General features: G+C 39.2%; 1 protein-coding gene across 2 annotated transcripts; it reads left to right on the top strand.

The window, feature by feature from the left end:
• Positions 1-462: 462 nt before the first annotated feature.
• Positions 463-25,326, top strand: psme4b (proteasome activator subunit 4b). Of its 2 annotated transcripts, XM_049464630.1 has the most exons (46): positions 463-988; positions 2,623-2,763; positions 2,862-2,978; positions 3,375-3,428; positions 4,826-4,870; positions 5,500-5,649; positions 6,806-6,869; positions 6,988-7,062; positions 7,157-7,279; positions 7,892-7,984; positions 8,868-9,133; positions 9,624-9,810; positions 9,937-10,026; positions 10,120-10,184; positions 10,349-10,499; positions 11,202-11,300; positions 11,399-11,468; positions 11,568-11,635; positions 11,851-12,066; positions 12,215-12,372; positions 13,351-13,446; positions 13,553-13,608; positions 13,750-13,806; positions 13,893-13,948; positions 14,049-14,147; positions 14,262-14,324; positions 14,409-14,504; positions 14,612-14,743; positions 15,279-15,488; positions 15,622-15,758; positions 15,898-15,951; positions 16,065-16,194; positions 16,303-16,384; positions 16,601-16,754; positions 17,156-17,222; positions 17,344-17,469; positions 18,095-18,247; positions 18,345-18,449; positions 18,542-18,633; positions 19,125-19,256; positions 19,665-19,959; positions 20,107-20,235; positions 21,650-21,805; positions 22,328-22,490; positions 22,581-22,714; positions 23,593-25,326. In XM_049464630.1, the coding sequence occupies exons 1-46, from the start codon at positions 792-794 to the stop codon at positions 23,725-23,727; spliced, it is 5,538 nt and encodes a 1,845-aa protein (XP_049320587.1). In that variant the 5' UTR covers positions 463-791; the 3' UTR covers positions 23,728-25,326. The 2 variants fall into 2 exon arrangements, with proteins under 2 accessions (XP_049320587.1, XP_049320588.1); XM_049464631.1 differs by lacking the exon at positions 3,375-3,428.

The following is a 25,326-nucleotide window of genomic DNA, read 5'->3' as shown; positions in this document are numbered from 1 at the left end:
TCACATTTTCCATCACATGATCTACAGGCTCATAGGAAATGGTTCTAAGATGTTTTCATTTAATAGCTAAAAGTATTATAGTATAAATATATAGTCATAGTCACATGTTTATGTGGATTGCACACCCTTTAATGTTTTAATGTTAAATAACTACAAAAAAACAGCTTTGCAGATTTATCAGATCCAGGCAGGTATGATCCCTATGTGATTGTGATTGTGTGATTGTTGGAGGATTAGCAACAATTTTGTTGATTAAAGTGAAAGGAGAGAAAAAAAAACACACTGCTTCATATATAATCATTTCTTGTTTCTATTTTGTCTCTATTGTCAGTCACTACTGATGCTAATGTAATGACTGCCTGCACTGATCCATGCCCACATTTCATCCACGTTTAATAACTAGATGAAGTGGCGGAAAGGCACCGAGAGGGGCGCCCTCTGTGTATGTGCAGCATATGTGCAGGGAGGGAGGCTCTGCTATGCTACCCACCGCCAGTTGTGTGTCCAGTTCGTTAGCTATGTGTGTGTCCAGGAAAGTGAAGGGAGACTCCTAGCTATATGTGGGTGACCCAGGCTAATGTTACGCGTGTCAGAAGGAGCGAATGAGCAACTTTCGTCCACGTGCTTGAGAGATCGTGTCGACAATAAACGAGTCGAGTTCTCGGGACGACAGACGGGGAGTCTCGGATGTGTCAATAAAAGATTTGTCAGGGGAACTTGTCAAGGACTAAGAGGATAGATACTACAGCAAACAAGTCCAGGAGAGGATCCAGCTATTGGGGGAGTGTAATATGAAAAAGGACCAGGAGGACACCTTAGGTTTTGTCCCTCAGAAAGACATTGTCTACAACAAACTCCTTCCTTATGCAGACAAACTAGACAATGAGTCTAATATCATTTTGGCCAGCATCAAGGGGAACTTGGCTCGGGCTGTCCATCTCAGGGAGCTGTGGCCCGGAGTTCTCTTCTGGACGAGAAAACTCTCGACGTGAGTATAGCTGCTTTTAGACGTCGAAATAAAAATGTTAAGTTAGTAGTTAGTGTTATTTAGCTATGTTCCCTTCAGCAAATACACCACACACACTTCAGGGTTTAACCGGCAATAAGCTGAACTTAGCCTAGCTAGCTAATGCTATATAGCTAACCCAAATAAGCTGAATGGCTGGGCCTGCTAGGTTATAGCTATCTAAGCTAGCTAGCTAGCTAACGCTACGGCTGTGTTATACTAAGGAAGCTAGATGAGTTAGCAAGTTCTAAGTCACTCATTTGCTTAGATGGCTAGGGCTAGCTAACGCTAGTTAGCTTAGCGTATCTATGTGTAGCTACGTTAGCTAAGTTATTAATTTTATCGGTTTGTTTGTGTGTAAATGAACCGACAGTGCATATAGTTAGGTTTTCTGTTTCTAAATAGTTAGTTAGCAAGCTTTAGCTATGTTAGTAATTTTATTCGAGTTTTTTATGTTAGTTAGGTAATTAACTAGATAAACCTACAGTGCAGATAGCTTGTTAGCTTAGCTAAATATGGCCCTAAAAGTAACGTTAGCGAACCAGTTCTTATCTAGTTAATATTATCTGTTAGATGTGTGTTTCGCTTTAGCGTTTAGCTTGTAACTTACCCTAGCTTGTTGACTTGCAACCGGTGGTTCGCTAGCCAGATGAGTTAGCAAGTTCTGAGTCACTCATTTGCTTAGTTAGCTTAGCGCTAGTTAAGCTAGCTAACGATAAGTAAGCGGTGTATAGCCAGGTTAGCTAAGTTAAACTAACATTATAGGATAGCTGTGCGTCGCTTTAGCATTAAAGCTAGCTTATCTTGTTGACTTGCAACCGGTGGCAAGCTAGCTAACGATAACTCAGCAAGTTGTGGCTAATTCCAGAAGCTGCTCACTGACCGTCTTTGTTAAAGACCAGCTAACAGTAGTATGGGCTAATAATATAGCTAGAAAAGTGGGGAAACAGGGAAGCATAAACTATATTTTACCCTACCTAGCAGTTATATGGTCAAAAGCTTTTGTTTAAGCTTGTCATTAAGGAATTTGTGTGATTTAGCTTGTGGTTAGCTAACTATAGCTAGCTGATAGTTTTCAGCTCCCACTTCATGACCTGACATATCATGACACTGCAAAACAACAATACTCTTAGATAACCTAGTGTGAGCTAGCTCTCTGTCTGGCCTCTAACAATCTGCAGTTTGTGTTGAAAACGTGTTTATTTTGTGTTTTTACAATTTACTGTACGTTCGGTCATTTACAGAACACTGCTACACACATTTCTACTCAAAACAATATAGGTTAGGTTAGCTATATTGTCATGTTTTGACTCTAGATGCTGTCAGTTGTTTTGACAGACAAAAGACAGCTGTGTGTCCTACGTTTTTCAGTGGAAAACAACTGTACTTGTTGTGTTTTACTATATTTTTTTTAGACATTGCTACACTCTTTTCCTGATACAACATAACATTACCCCACTGCATTTTTTTCTTTTTTTGTGCATCACATGACCACTGTAGCTACATAACATCTGTCCATTCACAAGTTTAGAGTCACCTATATTTGTGCTGGTTACTGATGTGTTTATGAACTCTGCTTTCTCTCTTTGATAATTTTTTCTGTATATCACTGGCAGGTATCTTCGTCTCTATGGCAGAAAGTTCAGTAAGGAAGACCATGTGCTCTTCATTAAGCTCTTGTACGAGCTGGTCACCATCCCTAAGCTGGAAATCAGCATGATGCAGAGCTTTGCTCGACTCCTCATCAATTTACTCAAGTACGCAGCTTTAAACTAGTTTTACAATACTGAGAAGAAAATGTAATTTTGAAATAAAGGCCCACGTTATTGAACATGCTTTCTTATGCCATTTCTAGGAAAAAAGAGTTGCTGTCACAGGATGACTTGGAGTTGCCTTGGAGACCCTTGTACGAGCTCTATGAGAAGATCCTTTACTCAAAAACCGAACATCTTGGTCTCAACTGGTTTCCAAAGTAGGTTTCTTACTTAAGGTCTTCACAAATGCCAATGGAACTTTGTCTTTTTTTAAATATTAACATTGCACCTTGTGCCAGATGTTTATGTTTGGGATGCACACACACTGGTAGTAGGCAGTCCTAGTCTTAAGACTGTGTTTATGGAAAAGGAAGAGCTTCTGAATTCTCTGTTTACGTCTTTAAAGTTCAGTTTGTGGATGTTTAAGTATGCTGAATTTCAGTCTTGGCCATTCTAAGAAATTATAATTCTTCTTAGTACCACCTTATTAAATTAGCCTCACATAAAATACAGCAGCTATTTTTAGAAGAACCCATTAAATTGTAATTACTGTGTAAGATCTCAGTTGATGTGTTTAGTGTTGGCTTATGCGTCTTTCCTTTTCTCACATTTAGTTGTCGAGCAGAAGCCTCCCCTAAACAAAAAATGCTTAATTATGTTCGCAAGCGGTAAGCATAGCCAGTGTTTTTTACATGTATTGTACTCTACTTACTTGTATTGTACTCTTTATAGGGCAGCTTCTGGTATTAATTGCATGCATCTGAAATTAAACCGAATTCAAAATCCACTGCTGGTCCGCAACACAGCTTTGCCAGCCATTGTATTTGAAACATACACTTATACTTGCACTCACTGGCTTTATATTTGCCTATTTACAAAACTGCGCCCCATAGGTTTTCATCCACAACTTCAGGCACCCTCTTTATCATTGGTTAATTTTTGACCACAGGACTGCTGCTGACCAGAATTTCTTTTGGGTGATGGGTCATTCTCAACACATCATGTTACTGGACTTTCGGGGATCAGCATCTCTGGCTGAGGGTGGTGTACCACCCAGTCGTAACATTAATAACAAGAACAAATAAGTCATGTTTTGGAAATTACATCAACACTTGTTTCTCTCTGCTCATTTTTCTAAACATTTAGTGGCCTGTTGTCAAATCAGTCTTTATGCTCAGCAGATATCTGATCAATTAGTTGTGCTTTCAGGAAAAAGGCCCTAATTATTTACACTGATCTTTCTGGTCTATGTTTTGTATTTGCAGTGTATTTTTTTTCCTAATGCCGATTATACCAGTTGTGTAATGTCTTACCAGTTGTTGGTGTTCTAGTTCAAGAGGAAAAGGTCACGTTTAGGTTTGCCAGTTTTCCTTTTGGTGTCCAATATCAGTAAGCATTCTATTTTAAACCTGCCCAGCCCCCAGCCCACCTCCTCACACTGGCAATAAGAGTATGCTGAGTGTGTTGGTGTTTGATGACAGGTAGATGAGGTGTGTATTGGAGGAGATGGATGCAGCTGTACTTCTCAGCATGATTGTAAATGCATCCTCTGTGATGCTCTGTTGATGCTGTTATTGAACTATGCTGATTCATTTAAAGGTATCACAGCTGTATGCCTGTATTGTCACTGTTAAATAAAGGCACAATAATACAGAGACCCATTGCACTTCTTAATCAGCAGGAGTAAAATGAGTTTTGTCACTTTTTTGGGTGTAAATGGGTTCTTATTCTGTCAATAGGCTAATTCTCCACTTGGTATAAATAGTCCTAATCACTGGGAAACTGATAAATACAATAATACTTGTAACCTGTAAGATGGCATGCTGCTCAGACTCCTGGATCGTTTTCTATTGCAATACGTTCTGGGCCTGGGAAGCTTTAAGTAGACATTTACCAAATGCACTGTTGTTGGGTTTCTGCTTTGCACGTGGTCTAATTGCGTTCTGTGCTCTCTCTCTTAACAATGGTTTCAGCATCATTAGCATACCAACCATGTGACATTGTATTAATCCACTTTTTTGTTTTTGTTTCATCGCTCTTTGCCTCCATCTTTCGCTCTCTGTAGCTCTGTGGAGAATGTGCTGAAGACATTGGTGAAAAGCTGCAGATTGTGAGTACTACCATACAAATCATCTGTTACCTGTGTAGTAGTGTTAACATTATCATTGAAGATCTGAGAATATTTGATCTGTTCACAGGGAAACTGCACATTGTGATAATCAGATTTCCCGTGTACTGTTGAAAGAGTAATGTAATCAGGTCATTGTTGGGTGAGCCTGTGTACGGCTTTCATTCTGAGCCGATTACAGCTCTCTCTTAAGACACAAGGCAGTTGACCGTTTCATTAATATGCCAAGTATTTTCCAGTAACAGTTTTGAAAGAGAATTTTTTTTTTTTTATTGAAAAGAAAAAAAATGCCTTTGGTTAATTCGTAACACCAATGTTACAATGTTGGCCTATTTTATTTATGTTTTTATGTTGAAAGGAAAATGAAATACCAAGTCTTTTACAAAATACAAACTTAACTATGCTGTTGGTGGTATTTTGTTTGCTTAAATTAACAAAGCTGTGTATTTTTCCCCTAATATGTTAAATGTTAATTTTGCCTTGATTGGCTTCTTTGTAGAGGATGTGTACATATTTTAAGATAGTTTGACTGGGGCATCCCAAAGTTTGCATACTATTTATATGTGAAGTCTATTTTTAAAAGTAATGTTTTGTGTGTCTTGTTTATGTAGATATTTCCCAGTGTCTGCCACACAGGAGATGTTAGATGAATGGCGGCCGTTGCTGTGCCCCTTTGATGTCACCATGCAGAAAGCCATCAGCTACTTTGAGCTCTTCCTGCCCACAATCATGCCCCCAGAGCTACACGACAAAGGCTTCAAGTAACAGTCCTCTCATGTTCCTTGTGTTTATTGTTGGTAAAAAAAAAAAAAAAAAGCATGTGATAAAATTAAGTACATATTGTAAGTTCTGGTTGTAATGTTATGAGCATAAAGAAATCACGTAGGTTTGCAGCAGGTAGTATTCTTTAAAATAAGTGCTGTGGGAGATAACTAGGCATTCCTGTTCTAAAATCATTTAAACAGGATTTACCCATAATTGTGTGAAAAAGCAAAAATTGGCAATCCTGTGGATGAAAACAGCTTGCAGATTAAAAAGGTCAATGAGGAATGGCGAGAATCGTGCAGGCAAGCAGATGGACCACAATCAAGCAAATCGCATCCAGTTTAACATTGGTTTTGTGAATGTCATTATAGAATGAATCTTTTTTTTTTTTTTTTTACTTTATATGGTCTACACAGAAGACCATAACGGCTGAAAGTGTCGGCAAAGAATAAAACTAGCACAAGAGCAGGACCATTGAGAAATGAAGGGGGAAAAGGTGATCTTGTCAGATAAATCCTTTAGCATTCCATTAGCATCATGCTGATTGAAGGATAAGAATTTGGCACAAGCCACGAGTTTCTCAGGCCAGTGGTGTGATGAGGCTAAAGGATGGTGCAGGAAATGTTTTGCTAGCACACATTAGGGCCTCCTGATCCTCACGTCTATATAGCACAGCATATTGTATTGTTCTTTCAGATCAAGTTACCTGGCTGCAATTTATCTATCCTTGTATGTCCATATCAGCATTATAAAGGCACATGTCTCAGGGCACACATCAGCTCTGGATGGTAATACGTTTTCAGCTTCAGTAGTTTCATGATCCCTAAAAAATCAGCCTTACTTGACATAAGATGGAAACAGTGTTTACAGCAAAGCTCTGCAGCTGGTCTGTTTACAACAATTATGAAATGGAGTCATTTCTAGATTCTTGCGCAATATATGCAGCAATCTGTTCCCAAGTAATCCTATACTTTTCATAGTCACAAGGCACAAGACCCCTCTAGAACATGTGTACCAAACAAACTGACATTTTGTATTTATGAGGGGCATCTAAATAAGCATCCAAATATGGTCACACATCAAAACATGCTCTTAATTCATCTCTAGGTTGAGTTAAGTATGTCTGTAATGTTGTAATTGTGTGTTTTGTAGATTATGGTTTGATGAGCTGATGGGTCTGTGGGTCTCTGTGCAAAATCTGCCCAGCTGGGAAGGGGTGAGTGGAGCTTCTTTAAAATACTTTAAAAAGTGGTGTATTTGGGTTGGTGCAACTTGTAATGGTTTGTTTTTCCTCTAATTTCAGTGCTGATTTTACTTTGTTGTTTTTGTTTTAGAGTCTCGTGAATCTTTTTGCCCGCTTGGCCAACGACAACATTGGATATGTAAACTGGGACCCTTACATACCAAAGGTATTAAAGCAGATTTCCATGAATGAATTTTACTTTATATACAGCTGTGTTGCTTTTATCATCTTGCACTAATCATTTTTGATTTTGTGGTCAGATCTTCACCAGAATTCTGCGGAGCTTCAATTTGCCTGTAGGCACTAGTCAGATGGTGGTCCCGAGGTACCTGACCAACTCTTATGACATTGGTCATGTTGTCCTCTGGATCTCCTCTATGCTGGTTAGTGTCAGAATCACATTTTTTTTTATCACAGAAGATGCTATAAAAATGATACAACAATAAAGGTGCTTCAAATAGTGAGTATATAGAAGAACCACTTTTGGTTCCATAAAGATCTATTAAAGATCCAGTTTGTAATAGAGATGTATTAGTGTGAAGATCCTTACATCCTCCATCATTAGCTGGAATTACTCTACACATGCAGAAGTCATGGGATAGCATTATCTACACTGACGTGAAGTGTTACTTTATTAGACAGCTTTTGAACATCTACAAATGTAGAACTTTGAGGTGTTTTCTTGTGAGTGCGGTTGAACACTGGTCTGGTTTCCAAAGATTAAGTAAGTGCAAGCATTTCTCAATCTGCAGTGTCATGTTTGTGTCAGGAATACATCATAAAAGACATTAGCATCCACGATGGGGACAGCACAGTCTAGACTTCAATTTTTTGACATTTTAAAAGTCCAGAATGTCTGATATTTAGGAACTAGGAAATTGTAACAAAGATTAAGTAAAATATTTTTGTATATTTATTATAAATAATAAACAATACATGTTGTACAGTTTTGTTTGTTTGCGAATTTCTAAATGTAAACCTTTTTTGTGTATCAGGGAGGTGTCCAAAACCAAGTCCAGAAGCAGCTTAACGGCTTGTTCAGCAGCATCGCCTCCTTCTACCATCCTTCCAACAATGGCCGCTGGCTGGTGAGACACTTGCTGCTGCTTTTTATGGAGCAGGTTGTCCTGATACATTCCAGTGAACTTCTAGGTGGTATAAGCTAGTGTGGTACATAGGCCTTTTTGTGAGTAGTAATGATAAAAGTGATAAAGGACATAATATTTTTCTTAAAACACGTCAAAATGTTTCTGTAAGCACAAATATCCCTGCCCTTTTAAGTCCACCCCTTCCCAGGCTTCATTCCAGTACTTTCACTGCTCTGTGCTGTCAGCTGAGGTTTATGTTTGCTTTCTGGAAACGGTGCTGCCAGCAGTTTACGTGTGCAGGACAGATGGCCCCTCTGACAGAATGCAGTTGCTCACATGCCATTGTAACAACACTGAATACAACAAAGAGTTTTTCTCTCACTCTCACTAACAGCACCACACCTGTACATGTGATGAAGCTCATTTGTTGCTTTATCTCAATTTTAATTTTAGTTTGCATAACTGGCAGCTAGTAACATGCACACCATGACATTATGCAGCGCAAAGTCCTTCTGAAGCTGGCAAATGAATGAGCCACCGCTTCCAAATTTTGAAATTAGTCAGAGATGACATTTACCCAGCATCTTCCTTGCATCAAGCTCACCAATCTGTAATGACATGTCTATATTACAGAGTGTTTTACTTCACTATTATATAGCCCTGTCATTTAGTATGTGATGCTTGATAAATTCGATAAAAGCTTGATAAAATTTTTAATTTATGTTTAACGCTTTTGATTTATGTGATTATCTATAAGGCTTCATACAAAATACAAGGTTCACTGTTCCTTTTGACTAAATATTTCTCTGTGCATTTATTTTTTCCTGTTCGATTCCCCCCCCCCCCCACAGTACTCTAATATGTAAGTTTGTGATCTGTGCAGATGAAGCTGATGAAGCTGCTGCAACGTTTGCCAGCAAGTGTGGTGCGCCGGGTGCATCGTGAGCGTTACAAGAAGCTCTGCTGGATCACGCCCGTCCCCTCCAGCCACCGCCTCACTGACCAGGACATCACAGACTTTGTGGAGAGCATGAAACAGCCGGTTCTTTTGGCCATGTTCAGTAAGACGGGGAGCATGGATGCAGCTCAGGCACTACAGAACCTGGCTCTGATGAGGCCAGAACTAGTCATCCCTCCTGTGCTTGAAAAGTGAGTTCTTCTTGCTGTGTGAGATGGACAGTGGTAGTTTACCAGCCAGTCAAAAAATAAATAAGTTGGAATGGTATTCCATCTTTAATGTGGCAGCTGCTACTGGTTTTAACTTTCCAACAAACTTGAGCCTTCGTAAATTGTTGGATGTATCAGCCCCACACAGTACACAAGAAGTAAACTGAAATTAATACCAAAATAGCTAACCATTTCAAATCAGTATATTTATTTCTACCAAGATAAAACAAACTTTATCCCTGATAAAATAGGTACCCCACTACACTATGTCTTATGAGGTTTGATGAGAGTTCTGGTGATTAGTGCTTAAATGTCGGCTTCATTAAATTTCAGTAGGGGTCTAAAATTACTCTGTTATAAAGAAGATTTGTAAGCTTTCAAAACACATCTAAGCAGATTGTGAATGATTCCTCAGATTGCAGATGACTCATTAGAACAGATACAATTAACGTGTATGCACTGCCCCCTGCAGGACATACCCTGCCATGGAGACCCTGACTGAGCCCCACCAGCTGACAGCCACTCTCAGCTGTATGATTGGCATGGCGCGCAGTCTGCTCAGTGGTGGACGACACTACCCAGAAGGCCCTGCCCACGTCCTGCCCCTGCTCATGAGGGCGCTGCCTGGCGTTGACCCTAACGATTTCAGCAAATGCATGGTATGTTTTAATATCCTAAATAATAACGCGTACACTTGCTTTTGAAGTGTCTAGAAATGTGATTTAAAATACAGCATTAAATGTTTTAAAGTGCTTAAACTGTGTGTTTAATTTGTTGATGTTAAGATAACATTCCAGTTCATCGCTACATTTACTACCCTTGTGCCTTTGGTGGACTGCTCCTCTGCCCTTCATGAGCAGAATGACTTGAGTGAGGTATGAACTATTACTGTTATACTCCGTGTTGTAGGCGTATTTTTTTCCCTCTTAAACTGAAAGCTATAACTGAAGTCATCTTTATTGGTTTAGATGGAGAGAGAGCTGTGTTCAGCCTCAGCTGAGTTTGAGGATTTTGTCCTGCAGTTTATGGACAGGTAAGAGCGAGTGAGTGTGTGTGTGGGAGGTGTACCTCGATATGAAAATGTTGTTTTAAGAGTTCTGTGAAAACGAAACGAAACTCTTTTTACTCCCCGCCCTTTCCAATCCTTCTTTATAAAATGATTTGTGGTTTTGACTCTGGTGTTTCTTCTGTTTGCAGGTGCTTTGCACTGATTGACAGCAGTACCCTGGAGCAGACCCGAGAGGAAACAGAGACTGAAAAGATGACCCATCTGGAGAGCCTAGTAGAGCTTGGCCTGTCCTCCACCTTCAGCACCATCCTCACACAGTGCTCCATGGAGATATTCAAGGTTTCTACCCATTTTTATCTACAGATATTTCACCATTGTTTCTTGTGAAGCTAACCCACTCTGCACTTTTAGTGTTTTCTCTTCTCCTAGTACATCAAGGGTTTGTACAGTCATGAAAAACCTGGAAAAGTCATGGAATATGAAAATAGCAATTTCCTAGCCTGGATAAATTTTGGAAAAATACAAATACCCAGAATGTTTTGGAAAAGTCATGGAAAACTTTGATTGATGAAGGAAATCTATTTTTAACTAACAAATACATGAGCACAGAGTTAGTTCAGTAATATCGCCCTACACAATGGAGCTCTCAGGGTCTGACACATTTTATTATCGAACATTGTGTCAACATTTTGTCTGATTCATTTTAGGCCTACTATAATCAATTTTGATTATAGTTTAAGTTGATTTTTGCCTTGAAGGCATAAAAAAATAATGAAAATGTATTGACTAAAAGTGTATGAACCCTATATGTCTAATTTAACTAATCTTTTAATGTTGCAGTGAAATTTACAAACATTAAACTCAATCTTTAATGAGTTGCAGTGAGTGTGATAAAGCATGAAAACAACTAAAATAGCGCAGGGCAGAGTTACTTTAGGCTGTGTTATGCAAATGCAAACACACACACACAGCAAACTTTTTCATTGTTTTGCTAATTAGTAATTTACAGTTTGACATTTTTGTTGTTGTTACTATTAACAGGTGGCTCTTGAGAAAGTTTTCAACTTTGCCACTACCAACATCTTTGAGACTCGTGTGGCTGGACGAATGGTAGCAGATATGTGCAGAGCGGCCTCTAAGGTACTGAGCTAAGAGTCTGAGCCAAGAACTTCACATAATTAATGAGAATATGGTTTTGTGCTTTAGTGGATTGACATTTTCCCTTCTGTATGTTACAGTGTCACCCTGCTGAGTCCCTGAAACTGTTTGTGCCACACTGCTGTAACGCTATCCTTCAGATCACTGCCAGTATGTACTCTGAACCTCCAGTTTGACAGTATTCATCTTATTTTGTGTGTGCGCTTGTGAATAGCTGTTTATCTCACTGTGAGATTTTGTGTTTTACAGATGAGGATGTTTTGAATGAGGAGGAACTGGATAAGGAGATGTTGTGGAACCTCCAGCTGCTGTCTGAGGTAGATCCCTAGACTTTATGAAATAAAAGACTCTAACTCTCTATTTTTAAAAATAAATAAAGCATCCAGGATCCTTTTGTACCAAGACACTGGCAGTTATGTACATACACAACTGCTGTTTACGTAGGAAAATATTTACATGCACCCATAGTTGTTAGTGCAAAAGTATATATGTGTACATATAATAAAGCTAATTTTTCCTGCTTCTCGTACAGGTGACCCGGGTGGACGGAGAGAAACTGCTCCCTTACCGCACTCAGCTGGTCCAGATCCTGCAGTTGACCTTGCGGCTACGCTGTAAGCAAGGCTACACTCTGGCCTGCAACCTGCTGCATCACATCTTGCGCTCCACTGCCCTCACATACCCCACTGACTACTGCAGTGTTCCAGGTGGCTTCAACAGACCTCTGAACCAGTATCTACCCATTAAGGTACAGCAGATGCTCAAGAGTGCTTATTAACTTGTAGTCCACACCACACCCTTTAACTGAGGAACTCTTTCCTAAGCAGAATATGATGCAGTATATATTTTATTCTTATGACGGGAAGTAACACAGATGCTTGTCTTTGTCTTTGTAGGACTGGGGTCGTCCAGGTGACCTTTGGAACCTGCAGGTCCAATGGCATGTGCCCAGTACAGAAGAGACAGCTTTTGTGTTCTACATCCTGGACCTCCTGCTACAGCCAGAGCTTCAGCGCCTGCAGAGATACGCCCAGGGCGAGCAGAACATGAGCAGGTTAGAGATTGAGTCTACGGGAAGAAAAGTAGTATATAGATTTGTTTAATTTTAAAAGAATGCTGATGTTGATGCAGTGCTTTGTCATGTTTTTGTGATGTCTTAACCCATTGAATTACATGCTTATTTTTCACATAATAGTCTTTTTAATATAATTATTTAGTAATAACTAAATAATAATAAATGACAAACTGTTATGGGACTGTGGGATTAAAGGGTGGCATTTGTGGGGTGGTGGGATTTGTAATACTTTTATCAGCAGATGTGGCCAAAATGACTATTTTATCATATTGTAACAAACAAACATTGTACTACATAGTATATTTAGTCTCTTAGCATATAGTAGATATCATTAGTTAACAAACACTGACCAACTACATATTTTATTACAAATGGTATAGTTAGACCTGTTTATCTTATTATAAATATTACCCTACTTATGCATTTTGTCTGCATGTCAAAATATCAAAATGAATACTATTTTGTGAAAATGTCTTGAAATATATTGTGAGAAAATGTTTTTGCCATATCGCTCACCTCTATTTACCAGTAATTGTAGGCATTTAAATCAATGCAGCAAATATGCAACATCCTTAACCTAAAGGCCAATTGCAGTTCTCTACTGGCTTCTGTTTACACATGAATTTGGAACTTTTATTTATACTTTCTGTTTTAAATACTGTTAAACTCCCACAACTAATTTAGCCTGAAACAGCACATTCACTCCTTTCACAGTCAGAAGTTTAAGATTCATTTTTTTTCTTTTACTGTCAGTTATGGATACCCCTTAATACTGATGTAAATAGTTTTATTTTAACGTATAGCAGATGCAAATTTAAATTAGAAGGAATGGGACTCATTTCAAAACTTCAGTATCAACACATTTAATCAAATTAAATGCAAACTCTGTTTGACTCTTTCTGTATTCATTTCATGTTTCCTTACCAAAAACTTTGCACTTTGTCTGTTTCTACATAGGGATGATGTTTTGCAGAGTCTCTCCATTGTACAGCACTGCTTATTGGGAGCTGGCTGCATGTTACCCCCTCTGAATGGACCACCTGTCACTGGCCTGTAAGAAATAAATACAGTCACTATACTAAATATGCTTTTCTAATAAGGAGAAACCATGCAGTCTTATAAATACTGAATTTGTACTAATATCTTCTTACCCTCACAGAGTTCACAGCATGGTCAGCTTGGACGAAACTAAGCTCTTCATTGGGGTTGACTATGGTAAGCCATAATACATCTCAAATAAATATTTAGCTGGATAAAGCACAGTTCTGCTGTTGCATTGGCCATATTGCCTGTAAAGAACAGTTTTTTAAAGTGCAACAGTTTGTCAGAGCTCTAATCAAGCTGATGTTCCCACAGATGTGTCCAGAGAGAACTACAGAGAAGCCATCTGTAAAGTAATGAGACAGCTGTTGCGTGAGTGCTCTATTTAACTGTACATTCAAAATGCTCTTACCATTTACCTCGCGCTTAACAACATGCTGTTTTTGATTTCTGTTTAGATTACATCCTGGAACACTCAGAGGATGACACAAAATCCCTTTTTGCCGTCATCAAGGTGAGCAGTTTTATAACACATAAAAACTGCCTTTTGTAACCAAATAATTGGAAGCATTTGTTTGTTAACCATGTTTTTGTTCATCTTCCTTTTGTCTCAGATCATAAATGACCTAATGCATTTCAAAGGCTCTCACAAGCATGAGTTTGACTCGCGTTGGAAGAGCTTCACATTGGTTAAGAAGTCTATGGAGAATAGGGTGAGATATTGGTGGTTTTATCTGTCTGCTTGTTAATACTGCACACAGTATATGAGAAAAATATATATATACTTGAAGTTTCATTATTACATTTGAAATATTTTTGCGTTCTAGCTTCATGGAAAGAAACAGCACATTCGAGCCCTTCTCATTGATCGAGTCCTTCTGCAGCATGAGGTATCGCGCAATCATAATTTTATTAAGATTAGCGTATCACAAGCTTGCACATAAAATATTAAAGTTTCTTTTTTGCGTTTATAGATGCGTAAACTGCTAGTAGAGGGCTGTGAATACAAAACTGTTCACCAAGATCTTTTGAGGGACCTTCTACGTCTCTCTACCAGCACCTACAGTCAGGTATGAAGAACAGAGTTACATTCTGAGATATTCTGCTTGCAATAACTACCCAGTTCTTTACAGGGCTTGCAGTTAATCCACAGGTGCATTGCTCTGTATGCCCTCAGGTCCGCAGCAAAGCACAGAGTGTTTTATTCAATGCTCTGGGTACGTATAACTTCTGCTGCCGAGACATCACCCCTCGGGTGCTGGAGCTGCTGGAGCCCACACGGAGCGATGTAACTCAGCAACAGTTCAAGGTACACTGCAGCTGCGAATTGTGCTTTTCCTGCTCTTCTTCTTTTTTAACCTCTATGGCCTTGAAGTATGAATTTCTTTGTATTTTTTCTCAGTGGGAAATATTTGTCAAACTTCTACGCAGTAGTATACTTAGCTTACATGGAATATTTGAATTGCATAAGATTTGAATTGCACTAATCTTAGATCAGTGTAAAAAAAAAATCTACCTTTTCAGATAAACTTTTGATAATATAACAGTATATTAGCATATTGATACAATTTCAAAATTGAATCAGCAGCTCATTCATGTTTGTTTCTTATTGTGGGTACATAAATATTTTAAGGTTAAATTCATGATGTAACAAATGACAACAATTTCCTAACCTTTATTTTGTTAACTAGTTCTATGGAACATAAAATATCAATTTATTGGTTAAAAATGGTTGGAACAGAGCTGTAGAAACAAATAGTACACTTTTAAAAGGAGAGAGTTTTGTCTTGGGCACTACCCAACACACCTACATTCTGTAAATGATTCTTATGGACTTATTCCAGGGTGCTCTGTACTGTCTGCTGGGGAACCACGGCGGTGTGTGCCTGGCTAACCTGCATGACTGGGACTGCATTGCTCTGACCTGGCCAGCTATGGTCCGCTCAGGCCTCAGTGCTGCCATGTCCCTGGAGAAACCCTCTATCGTCAGACTCTTCGACGACCTCGCAGATAAAGTCCATCGTCAGTATGAGACTATTGGCATCGACTTTACGGTGAGAAACCTCCTACTTTTCCTACTGGATAAAAAAAACTTAGTGGTTGGAATGGTTTTCATGTGGTACTGCGTACATCATCTTTCTTGCATCTCTCTTAATTGCTGTTTGTGTTGCCTGAATGGCTGTGTAGATGCCGCAGAGCACGCTGGAACTGGGCTTGAAGATTTCACAGTCAGGCAACCCGGCTCCTAGCATAAACCTCCCGTCAGAACAGGAGCTGGAGAAGGGACTCACTCTGCAGCAGGCCAAAAATCTGGATGCTGTACAGTGAGTGTCTGCTCAAACACACATATCCATAAACACATACATTAATAATGTTAATACACTGTTCTACAGTGTATCTGTTTCATCAGTGCTACACTGATGTTGCTCTGGTTTTTATGTCTTCTCTATTTATTCTGCGCAGGAAATACGAAAAACTGGTGAACGACCTCTTAGAGTGCCTTGATGACAGGAACCTGTAAGTTTCATACATTTGATTTTTTATTAAAAAAAAATAATAATAATACTTTTTTTGTTCAGTGCATGTATATGATAACTTGTTTAAAAATGTATATTTCCTTTTTTATTAAGGCCTTGGAAGTTTGAGCACATTGCCATTGGGTTCTTATCTCTGCTGCTGAGAGATGATCATCCTCTCCCTGCTTCTGCAGTGCACTTTTTTGTCCGGAGTCTGAATCACGATGCACTCATCGTGCGAAAGGTGACTGCTCAGCACAGCAACTTTGTAGTAAAAAGATATCATACCTGTACATGCCAGTTGTTGTAATGCTGTGTTTTGACCATTTCTTGTTTGCCCTTTTTTCTCTAGGTGGCAATTTCTGCTGTAGCTGGCATACTCAAGCAGCTGAAGAGGCCACGCAAGAAAATGGCCATCATACCTGGAGACGTCTGTGAGTAAATGCTTTAATTGTTAGAAACGATATTTTTCAGGCACAGGTACTTTTGATAAATAATAAAGAATAATATGCAGTTGGCTTATAATAATGTTTTTTCAGTTGAGTTTTGAGACACTTAGGTTGTAAGATGTTTTAATAAGAAACAATATTTAATTTCAACATAAATATATATAATATAAAGCATGCTAAAGAATGGTTGTTGTGTTATAGGTGGAGTAAAGGAGGTGGAGGGTCTGGTAGCTGGAGACAGACCAGGTAATAACTGGCTTCAGTACCATGCTGATACATTGCCACGCACCGACCAGGACTGGGACAACTACCGCTTTGTGGAGAAGACTCACTGGGGCTACTACTGTTGGCCAAAGTAAGCACCTCTTACTAGCAGCCAACCCTGGCTGTCTGACTCTGCCACATTTATTGAGTGTCAGTTACACTCAGAATTTCTCAAAAGTCCTCATTACTTTTTGAAGCTTTAAAAGCAAGATGTTTCTTAAACCAGAAATAACCTAAATTGTGTGTATATATTTACATAACACATTATATGCATACTGAATATCAACGGCAATCAAAGTTCTAGATTTTTAGAACAGGCACTGCCAATTGAAATTGTTGACACATTTAGTACTTCACTTTGGTATTGAATGACCTTGAATTTGATACTCCATAACATTTGTTATTTTTAGCTCCTCTACAGTTAATAGAAGACACACATTATTCAGAAGTTTAGCTTTTTACCCCACTCACAATTAATTTCTTTTTGTTTAGAAAGCTGATGTTGTATGCTCCTTTGGAGGAGCAACCAAAAGACCTGACCCCTGAGGAGATGAATGAGGTAAGCTCACTCTCTTTAGTAGTAAATTTTGTCTTTAATTGACATTATCTTCAAATATGATTCCAGTTGTGTTGTTGTCACAGACTAATTATTATACCATATATATTTTTTGTTATCACAGAGCGAGAAAATCATCTACGAGCAGTTTTCAAACCCCACGTTCATCAGCCAGCTCATCGAGTTCTTGTCACTGGAGGATCGCAAGGGCAAAGACAAGTTCAACCCCCGCCGCTTCTGTCTCTTCAAGGTACCAGCTCACACAGTGTTGTCTGTTTACATGCATAGTGGAAAAAAATTAATATACAAAAGAATCTATACAAGTGGAGTTTAGTGATGCACAGCAATTAAAATTAGATTTTCTTTCCCCCAGTTTTTAAATTTTTTTTATTTTAAAGCTCAGGATGGCAGCAGTGTGTTAAAGTTTGATTATTTGGTTTTTTTCAGCATGTAATTTTTATGTGCATCCCTAGTGGAGTTATTATAGTTTTACTTGGTTTCTCGGTTTATGTTACTTGTTTGTATGCAAAATTGTGTAATAGTATAGTATATTGTTGCTGTCCAAAAACAACAAGTGTCTTTATATTTGTTGCTTTTTAGTTTTCTACATAATTTGAACACACAAACTGTTTCTACACTGTCTCAACATTTCTTAATAAATGAATCAATAGATGTTCTCTAAATTTACCTAAAAAAACACTATTGGCATAGTATTGCATTAAAAGTTAAGGTTTTTAGCTCTCTCCTGTGAAGTTGGTGTTGTGAGATTGAGATTTTAGTAGCTGTTTTTGAGATAATTAGTCATATGCATCAAATAATTAGCATTTTTTGCTTTATATGATCACTAAATCTTGGAATCACTTGTGTCTGAGCAGGGTCTGTTTAGGAACTACAGCGATGCCTTCCTGTCTGTGCTTAAACCTCATATGGAGCGCTTGGCAGGCGACTCCCATGAGAGCACTCAGCGTTGTGTGGCTGAGATCATCGCTGGCCTGGTGAGAGGCAGCAAGCACTGGAGCTACAAGCAGGTCAGTACATCTACTTTCATTAAAAAAACGAAGCATGAATACAAACACAAAATCTTACTGTGTGCTAAAAGGCTTTTTATTTTATTTTCTCACTCAGGTTGAGGCGCTGTGGGAGTTCCTGATTCCTTTAATGCGAACAGCGTTATCTAACATCACCGTGGAAACCTACACTGATTGGGGCACATGTGTAGCTACTGCCTGCGTATGTTCTGTCCTTTTCATGGCCTCCATATCTGATACAACCAGTGCTGTAATGTTGAGGGGAAGATAACAGGGTGTTTTCTGACCTTGTAGGAGAGTAGAGACCCCCGGAAGCTGAGCTGGCTGTTGGAGATGCTGATGGAATGCCCCCTTAGTGGAGAAGGAGGCTCATTTGTCGATGCCTGGTAAGACAGGACTGGTTGTGTTTTGCACTTTGTATTGTACATGTTTATTCTATTTATATTGAATAGCTGTATATATTTAAATGATATGGGGAGGGAGTTGAGATTCTCTCTGTAGGGTTTTTTTTTCTTTCTTTTATTGAGGTTGTGTTTGGGCTACATTTTTATTATGGTTATTTTTCTTTTGGCTGTGACTGATTGATGTAGTATTTCTATAATATTTATAAATATAGAGTAACTAGCCAATTATAAAATAATTATATATCAGCAATTAAAATTAATGATTGGCGCTAAAATGAAAACTTTAAAAAGTTGCTCTGGTGTAGTTTCATACCAACTTCGAAGCAATTTGAGTTACATATGTATAAACATGCTTTACAAAATGATAAAATACTGTTATTGATTATCTCGACTAATCTCATTCTTGCTCTTGCTCTCTTGTGCTCTCTCTTTCCCTCGTGCTCTCCCACGCTCTGTGCTCTCTCTCTGCACAGCCATCTGTATGTGCTGCAGGGTGGTCTAGCTCAGCAGGAGTGGAGGGTGCCGGAGCTGCTGCACAGGCTTCTCATGTACCTGGAACCAAAACTCACCCAAGTGTACAAGAATGTGCGAGAGCGCATCGGCAGGTAAGAGGAACAGTAGTGCACCCCGACCTCTTTTAAGACCTGAAATATGTGCACATTCCTATCATATTACCGTCGTACTGTGTTGTGCATATGCTGTCACTCAAGCTTCTGTCCTGATTTGAGACTTCTTACACCTTACAAATGTAAATAGCAAAGCTGGATTGTGTATGCCTCTATAGTGCATTGTTTCATTTAGAAATAAGAAGGTCACAGAAAACTGGGCTGTATATTTTTGTTGATGTTTTTGACATGTCTTAAAAAAATAAATTAAAAAAAGATAAAATTGGGACATGCATACACTGTATAAGAATACATTTATTTAAAGTTTGTTCCTCTGCATTTCCATGTTCATTTTCATGATTCTGCTGAACATACAGTGTAAAATGTTCTCCTCCTCTTTCCTCACAGTGTGCTGACCTACATTTTCATGCTTGATGTCACCCTCCCGAACACACTGCCCACCAAGTCACCTCACCTTGCAGAGTTTACTGAGAGGGTTGTGTCTCGTCTGAAGCCTCTTCTGGAGGGAGAAGAGGAGATTCAGAATCATGTGGTGGAAGAAAACGGAGTGGGCGAACAGGATGAGAGGACACAGGCCATCAAATTGCTCAAGACCGTACTGAAGTGGCTGATGGCTAGCGCTGGCCGCTCATTCACTACTCCAGTAGCCCAGCAGCTCCAGCTTTTACCTCTGCTGTTTAAGGTCAGCCAGACACTTTTTTTAGTTTTTTAGTTTTTTTTATTTTCTCTTATTTGTATTTCGTATGCTTCCTGGAGTTGTTTTATTTGTTTTCTAATCATCTGTTTTTTTTTTTTTTTGTTTTGTTTTTTTAAACCTCTGTGTCTATAGATTGCCCCAGTGGAGAATGATGACAGCTATGATGAACTAAAGAGGGATGCTAAGACCTGCTTGTCTCTCATGTCTCAGGGGCTCCTCTATCCGGAACAGATCCCTCTGGTGCTCAAGGTTCTGAATGAGGTAAGATGATGTCAAAGCTTTTACAGGGGGTGGAGTAATGTGTTACAGGGTTAATCTGAGTTCATGCATGATGTTTAGTTACTGCCTTTAGGTACCGTATTTTTCAGACTATAAGGCGCACTTAAAAACTTTTAATTTTCACAAAAATTGACAGTGCGTCTTATAATACGGTGCGCCTTTTGTATGGATTTTACTCGTCAGGTTGTAAGGAGCAGTAAACACACACTCCGTGCAGCGTTATAGAGAGTTTCAGTGCTATACAGAGTCCAGAGCCGTGCAGCTCCGAGGCTGGAGCAGCAATAGCATTAGCTAGATGCTAACCGCTAAGCTAGCTAGCTTATTCACTGAGATCAGTATTATCTAAATTTTACTCGTCAGGTTGTAAGGAGCAGTAAACACACACTCCGTGCAGCGTTATACAGAGTTTCAGTGCTATACAGAGTCCAGAGCCGTGCAGCTCCGAGGCTGGAGCAGCAAATAGCATTAGCTAGCTTATTCACTGTTCAGAGATCAGTATTATCTAAATTTTACCCGTCAGGTGTAAGGAGCAGTAAACACACACTCCGTGCAGAGCCGTGCCGCTCCGAGGCTGGAGCAGCAATAGCATTAGCTAGATGCTAACCGCTTAGCTAGCTAGCTTTTTCACTGTTCAGAGATCAGTATTTTCTAAATTTAGCACTTTTAATACTGCTGGAGCAGTATTATTAGAGTTAGATGCTAATCGCTAAGCGTTCACCGTTCAGAGGTGAGTTATCGGCCTGTAAGTCTGTGCTGCTTTGCCTGGCTAGCATTAGCTAGATGCTAAGCGCTAACTCTCTCAGAGGTGAGTTTTATCAGCCTGTAATCTGCTTGTTTACCGTGTTAAAACAAGCTACGGGGGACGAATCGCTAGCTAATATCTCACTGTCTTACCAGAACACGCAGGATTACTCAGTGTAACGCTGTCGTTTAAGTTTGGGTTAACTTTACTAGTTTAGGTGACTAGCTAGCGTGCTAGCGGATAGCTATGCTAACGCTGGTGCAGCAAGCCTTAGTGAACATCTGGAAATCTAAGCTTACTGTAAATAAACTGAAGCACGTTACTCACCCAAATAAACAGTTTTCAGGAGAGGAATCTGTGTAGATTAATATCCAGCACTCGTTTGACTTTGAAATAGCTAGATTTGTATACTGAGACGCTCCACCGGCAAGCGACCACCCCCGGTGGGGGAAGGGAAACATGGCGCCACCCCTGTTCACTTTGATATAGGCACCCTTTCTAGTGTCACTTAACGCGCCTTATAATGCGATGCGCCCTATGTATGGAAAAATAGCAGAAAATAGGCGTTCTTTGATAGTGCGTCCTATAATACGGTGCGCCTTATAGTCCGAAAAATACGGTAAATAACTTATCCTAACTGCTGTGTGTTTGTAGATTGCAGGCAGCAGCTCCTGGCATGCCCGCTTCTCCGTGCTGACCTATCTGCAGATAATGGTCTTTTACAACTTGTTCACAATGCTGAGTAATGAGCAGGCCGTCCAAGGGGTTCGAGCAGTGGTGCTCAGATTACTGGAAGATGAACAGCTGGAGGTACACTGCACCTGATTGCCTTTTTGCATTCCAGTAGTGTTTAGAGTTAAGCACTTTATTGTTTGTTTTTAGTTAACATCTGATTTCCTAATGCTGTTCCTTCTTATTGATGGCAAACTTAAGAAATTTAATAAATCAAATCTAGGTCTGATTTTGTATGTTCTCAGGAAGAATAAGGAAAAGTAGGTTGAATTAGAAGGAAATCACTTTTTTCTAGAGATAATGGGCATTCTTTTGTCAAATTACCCCCCTCCACAGCATAATGTACAGGTTACCGTACACTGTACATGGTAACTTTTTGTAAAAAGAAATGTAGAAATGTATATTCATTATCTAATATAGTGCAATAAAATTAAATAATGTGTATATATATATACACATAATTTTTTCCCTTATTTTACTTTGTACATAGTGTGTTTTTAATGCATCCAACATAGTAGTAAAAACATTATTTACAAAATTCAACTGTACATCTGTGTTAAAATTGTCACAACAATCCTAATCCTAAATTGTTTTTCTCAGGTCCGGGAGATGGCTGCCACCACACTCAGTGGTTTCCTACAGTGTAACTTCTTGACTATGGACGTCTCCATGCAGACGCATTTTGAGGCTCTTTGCAAAACTAGGCTGCCTAAGAAGAGGAAGAGAGACCTGGGTTCTGTTGTGGACACCATTCCCTCAGTTGGTAAGACAGGGTCTTTGACACTGTTGTAATTAATGTGCAACCTGTATGGGGTGGAGTGTTTTAGATCTGGTATGTGTGTGTATGTTTTAGATCTGGTGCGGCGTCATGCAGGAGTGCTGGGTCTCAGTGCTTGCATTCTGTCCAGCCCATATGATGTCCCCACATGGATGCCCCAGCTGCTCATGGACCTCAGTGCCCACCTCAATGACACACAACCCATCGAGGTGAACTAGAACTCCTTTCCAACTCTTTTATAGTTTATATCACTGAGAATTTTAACCTTTAGGTTTCTGAAGCACATTTTGTATTTATTTAACTTTTATTTAAATCTGCTGGTAACTGGTGTAACATTGACATTTACTGATAAGAAATTTGTGTAATTAAACAGCTACAGTGCAGTGTGTACACACAATATGGTTTCACTTTTAGCTTCTTGTTGTCCCTTGGGTTTATTATAAAAGTAATTTAGCAGTATTTGTAATAGTATGAAGACTGTAGAAATTGCTGTTTTACAGACTTGTCAAGTTAATGATGGTGAATTAAACATATTTATATTTAGCTTTAAAGCTAAGAGGCAGAACATTAACATTGTTCTATTTACAACCTGCCCCTGAAAAGACATAGCTTACAGTTCTGCTGGTTTGATAGTAAAGTACATTTTGTGATGGTACTTTCAAATGTTACTTTCTGTTTAGTTCTCATTTCATTTGTCATGAAATAGTATAGTCCACTTATATATTTTTTCTTTATAGTTTTTGTCAATGAACTTAACCCTTTCCAAAACTTTCCATGTAAATCAAGTGTTTTACAAGTCTCATTTAACATGTACTTGAATACAGTGTACCTTAAATTCTGTACCTTAAAACGAATAATTACATTGGTAGTCCACTGATGTGCCGTTGAGCAGAATATATTTCTTTGGAGTTTGTAGACAAGACATTAATAAAAAGATTCACATTTGAGTTAAGTTGTGGTCTACAGGGAACCAGTTAATAATAATATTAATATGCTAATTGTTTATATTGCATATTACATGCTATATAACATGCACCATTCTAATCTAAACTGTATTCGTTCTTTGTCTGTCTGCCTTTGTTTTAAGATGACTGTGAAGAAGACTCTGTCAAATTTCCGCCGGACTCATCACGACAATTGGCTGGAGCATAAACAGCAGTTCACAGATGACCAGCTGGTGGTTCTCACTGACCTGCTTGTGTCACCCTGCTACTACGCCTAGATGAAATGGAATGTGGTCTTACTGGAACATTATTCTTTGGAATGATTTGACTCTTCTGTTGTTGAGAAAGTGTGGACTGAGATGCACACAGCAGGTAGGGAGAGGGAGGACATAGGTTGTGGGGGGATTTGGGGGGGGGGAGGGTAAAAACATGGAGAAGAAGAGCAAAGCAATACATTGAGTTTAGGGAGGGAGCGGGGAGGGGGGTTCTGTACGTACTGTATGTATGTATTAAACCCACGTTTTGCATTTCTACTATACTTAATATTTAAGGTTTATCAGCGCAGGGATGAAAGGCCTGCAGTCTGTAATATTATTGTACAGATAGATTTTTTTTTTCCTTTTCCTGTATGAGTGGAAGCGTGTGGACATGTGTGATGAAGGACAGGCTTCCTGTGAATCTGGTCTCCCACTCAATTCTCTCTCCCGGCCATTCACTGAACAGAGGTTGCCAATGTCTGGTCTCTCTTTTTTTTTAATTAGGATATTTGAAGACATGGTCATTTTTTGAGCTGGTGAGCAATCAGTTCAATTCTATAATGTTATATTTCACTTCTTTCACCTAGCTCCTCCTCATTCGGTGAAGCCAAATGAGGCTAGAGTCCAGCAGCTCATTTAATGAGTCAAACTCATGTAATGAAACCTTCCTGCTGAAGGTGTACTCTGGGACAGATGTTGGGAACCTCCAGCACCTGACTCTGGGCCGAGCTCCTGTGCACCAGCATCACCTCAGAATGGACGTTTCCGTTTAGTGTTGCTGCTTTTTTTTTTTTTAATGACCGGTTGCCCTGGCCTGTCTGATGGGACTCAGACAGATGGCTGTTGCGTATCACTCAGATCACATGCCATGATAAGTCCTGTCCTGTTTGTGTATTTATATATGTATATGTGTATGTATGTACTGTACATATGCATTTATCTATGCATAAACGTATTATACGTTAATTCAGCTAAAAAGAAAAAAAAAAGTTCTGCTGGATAAAAAGAGAAAAAAAAAAGAAGAAGAAAAGAACCAGCCAGGAGTGAGTGGAAGTGTGAGTGTGTGTTTGTAGTGGTGAGTTCATGAACAGATTTGAAGTGCATGTGCATGTTAGGGTGTGTGTGGGGTTGTGTGAATGTAGATCTCTGTCTGTCTGTCTGTCTCTCAGTCTGTGTGTGTGCGCGTGAGCATGTTCGTATTTTTAATTTGATTTAAGGTTGCGATTGCGTGTCTGCAGTGTTACTCGGTTACTTATGTGGCATGTGACTGGGGAACCTCCATAGACGTGTGTACACACACAAACACACACACATGCACACAGACACACACATTATTCTTCTCGTTCTACCCCGTACTCCAAGCCTAACAGACTTTAAGCAGTAGTGTCCTCTGAAGCGTACATTTCACACACCCTTAAAAAGCTTCAGATAACATCCTTCTAACTCCAGTTAGGAGTGCACCCAGGATAGTTCTGTTCTGCATTATGGGATGTCCATAACAGAACCACTGTGTAGCTTAGTGCCAAAACTGCAGTGATTTTTCTCTATTTTTTTAGATGTATTGTTTGCTTGTTTTACCCAAGAAAAAAAAGCCAATAAATGTATTTTGTTTTTAACAAA

The sequence above is a fragment of the Astyanax mexicanus genome, chromosome 15 (genome assembly GCF_023375975.1).
Source record: "Astyanax mexicanus isolate ESR-SI-001 chromosome 15, AstMex3_surface, whole genome shotgun sequence".
Lineage (NCBI taxonomy): Eukaryota > Metazoa > Chordata > Actinopteri > Characiformes > Acestrorhamphidae > Astyanax > Astyanax mexicanus.
The sequence above is the reverse complement of the archived record's forward strand: the minus strand, read 5'-3'. Positions and strand labels throughout refer to the sequence as shown.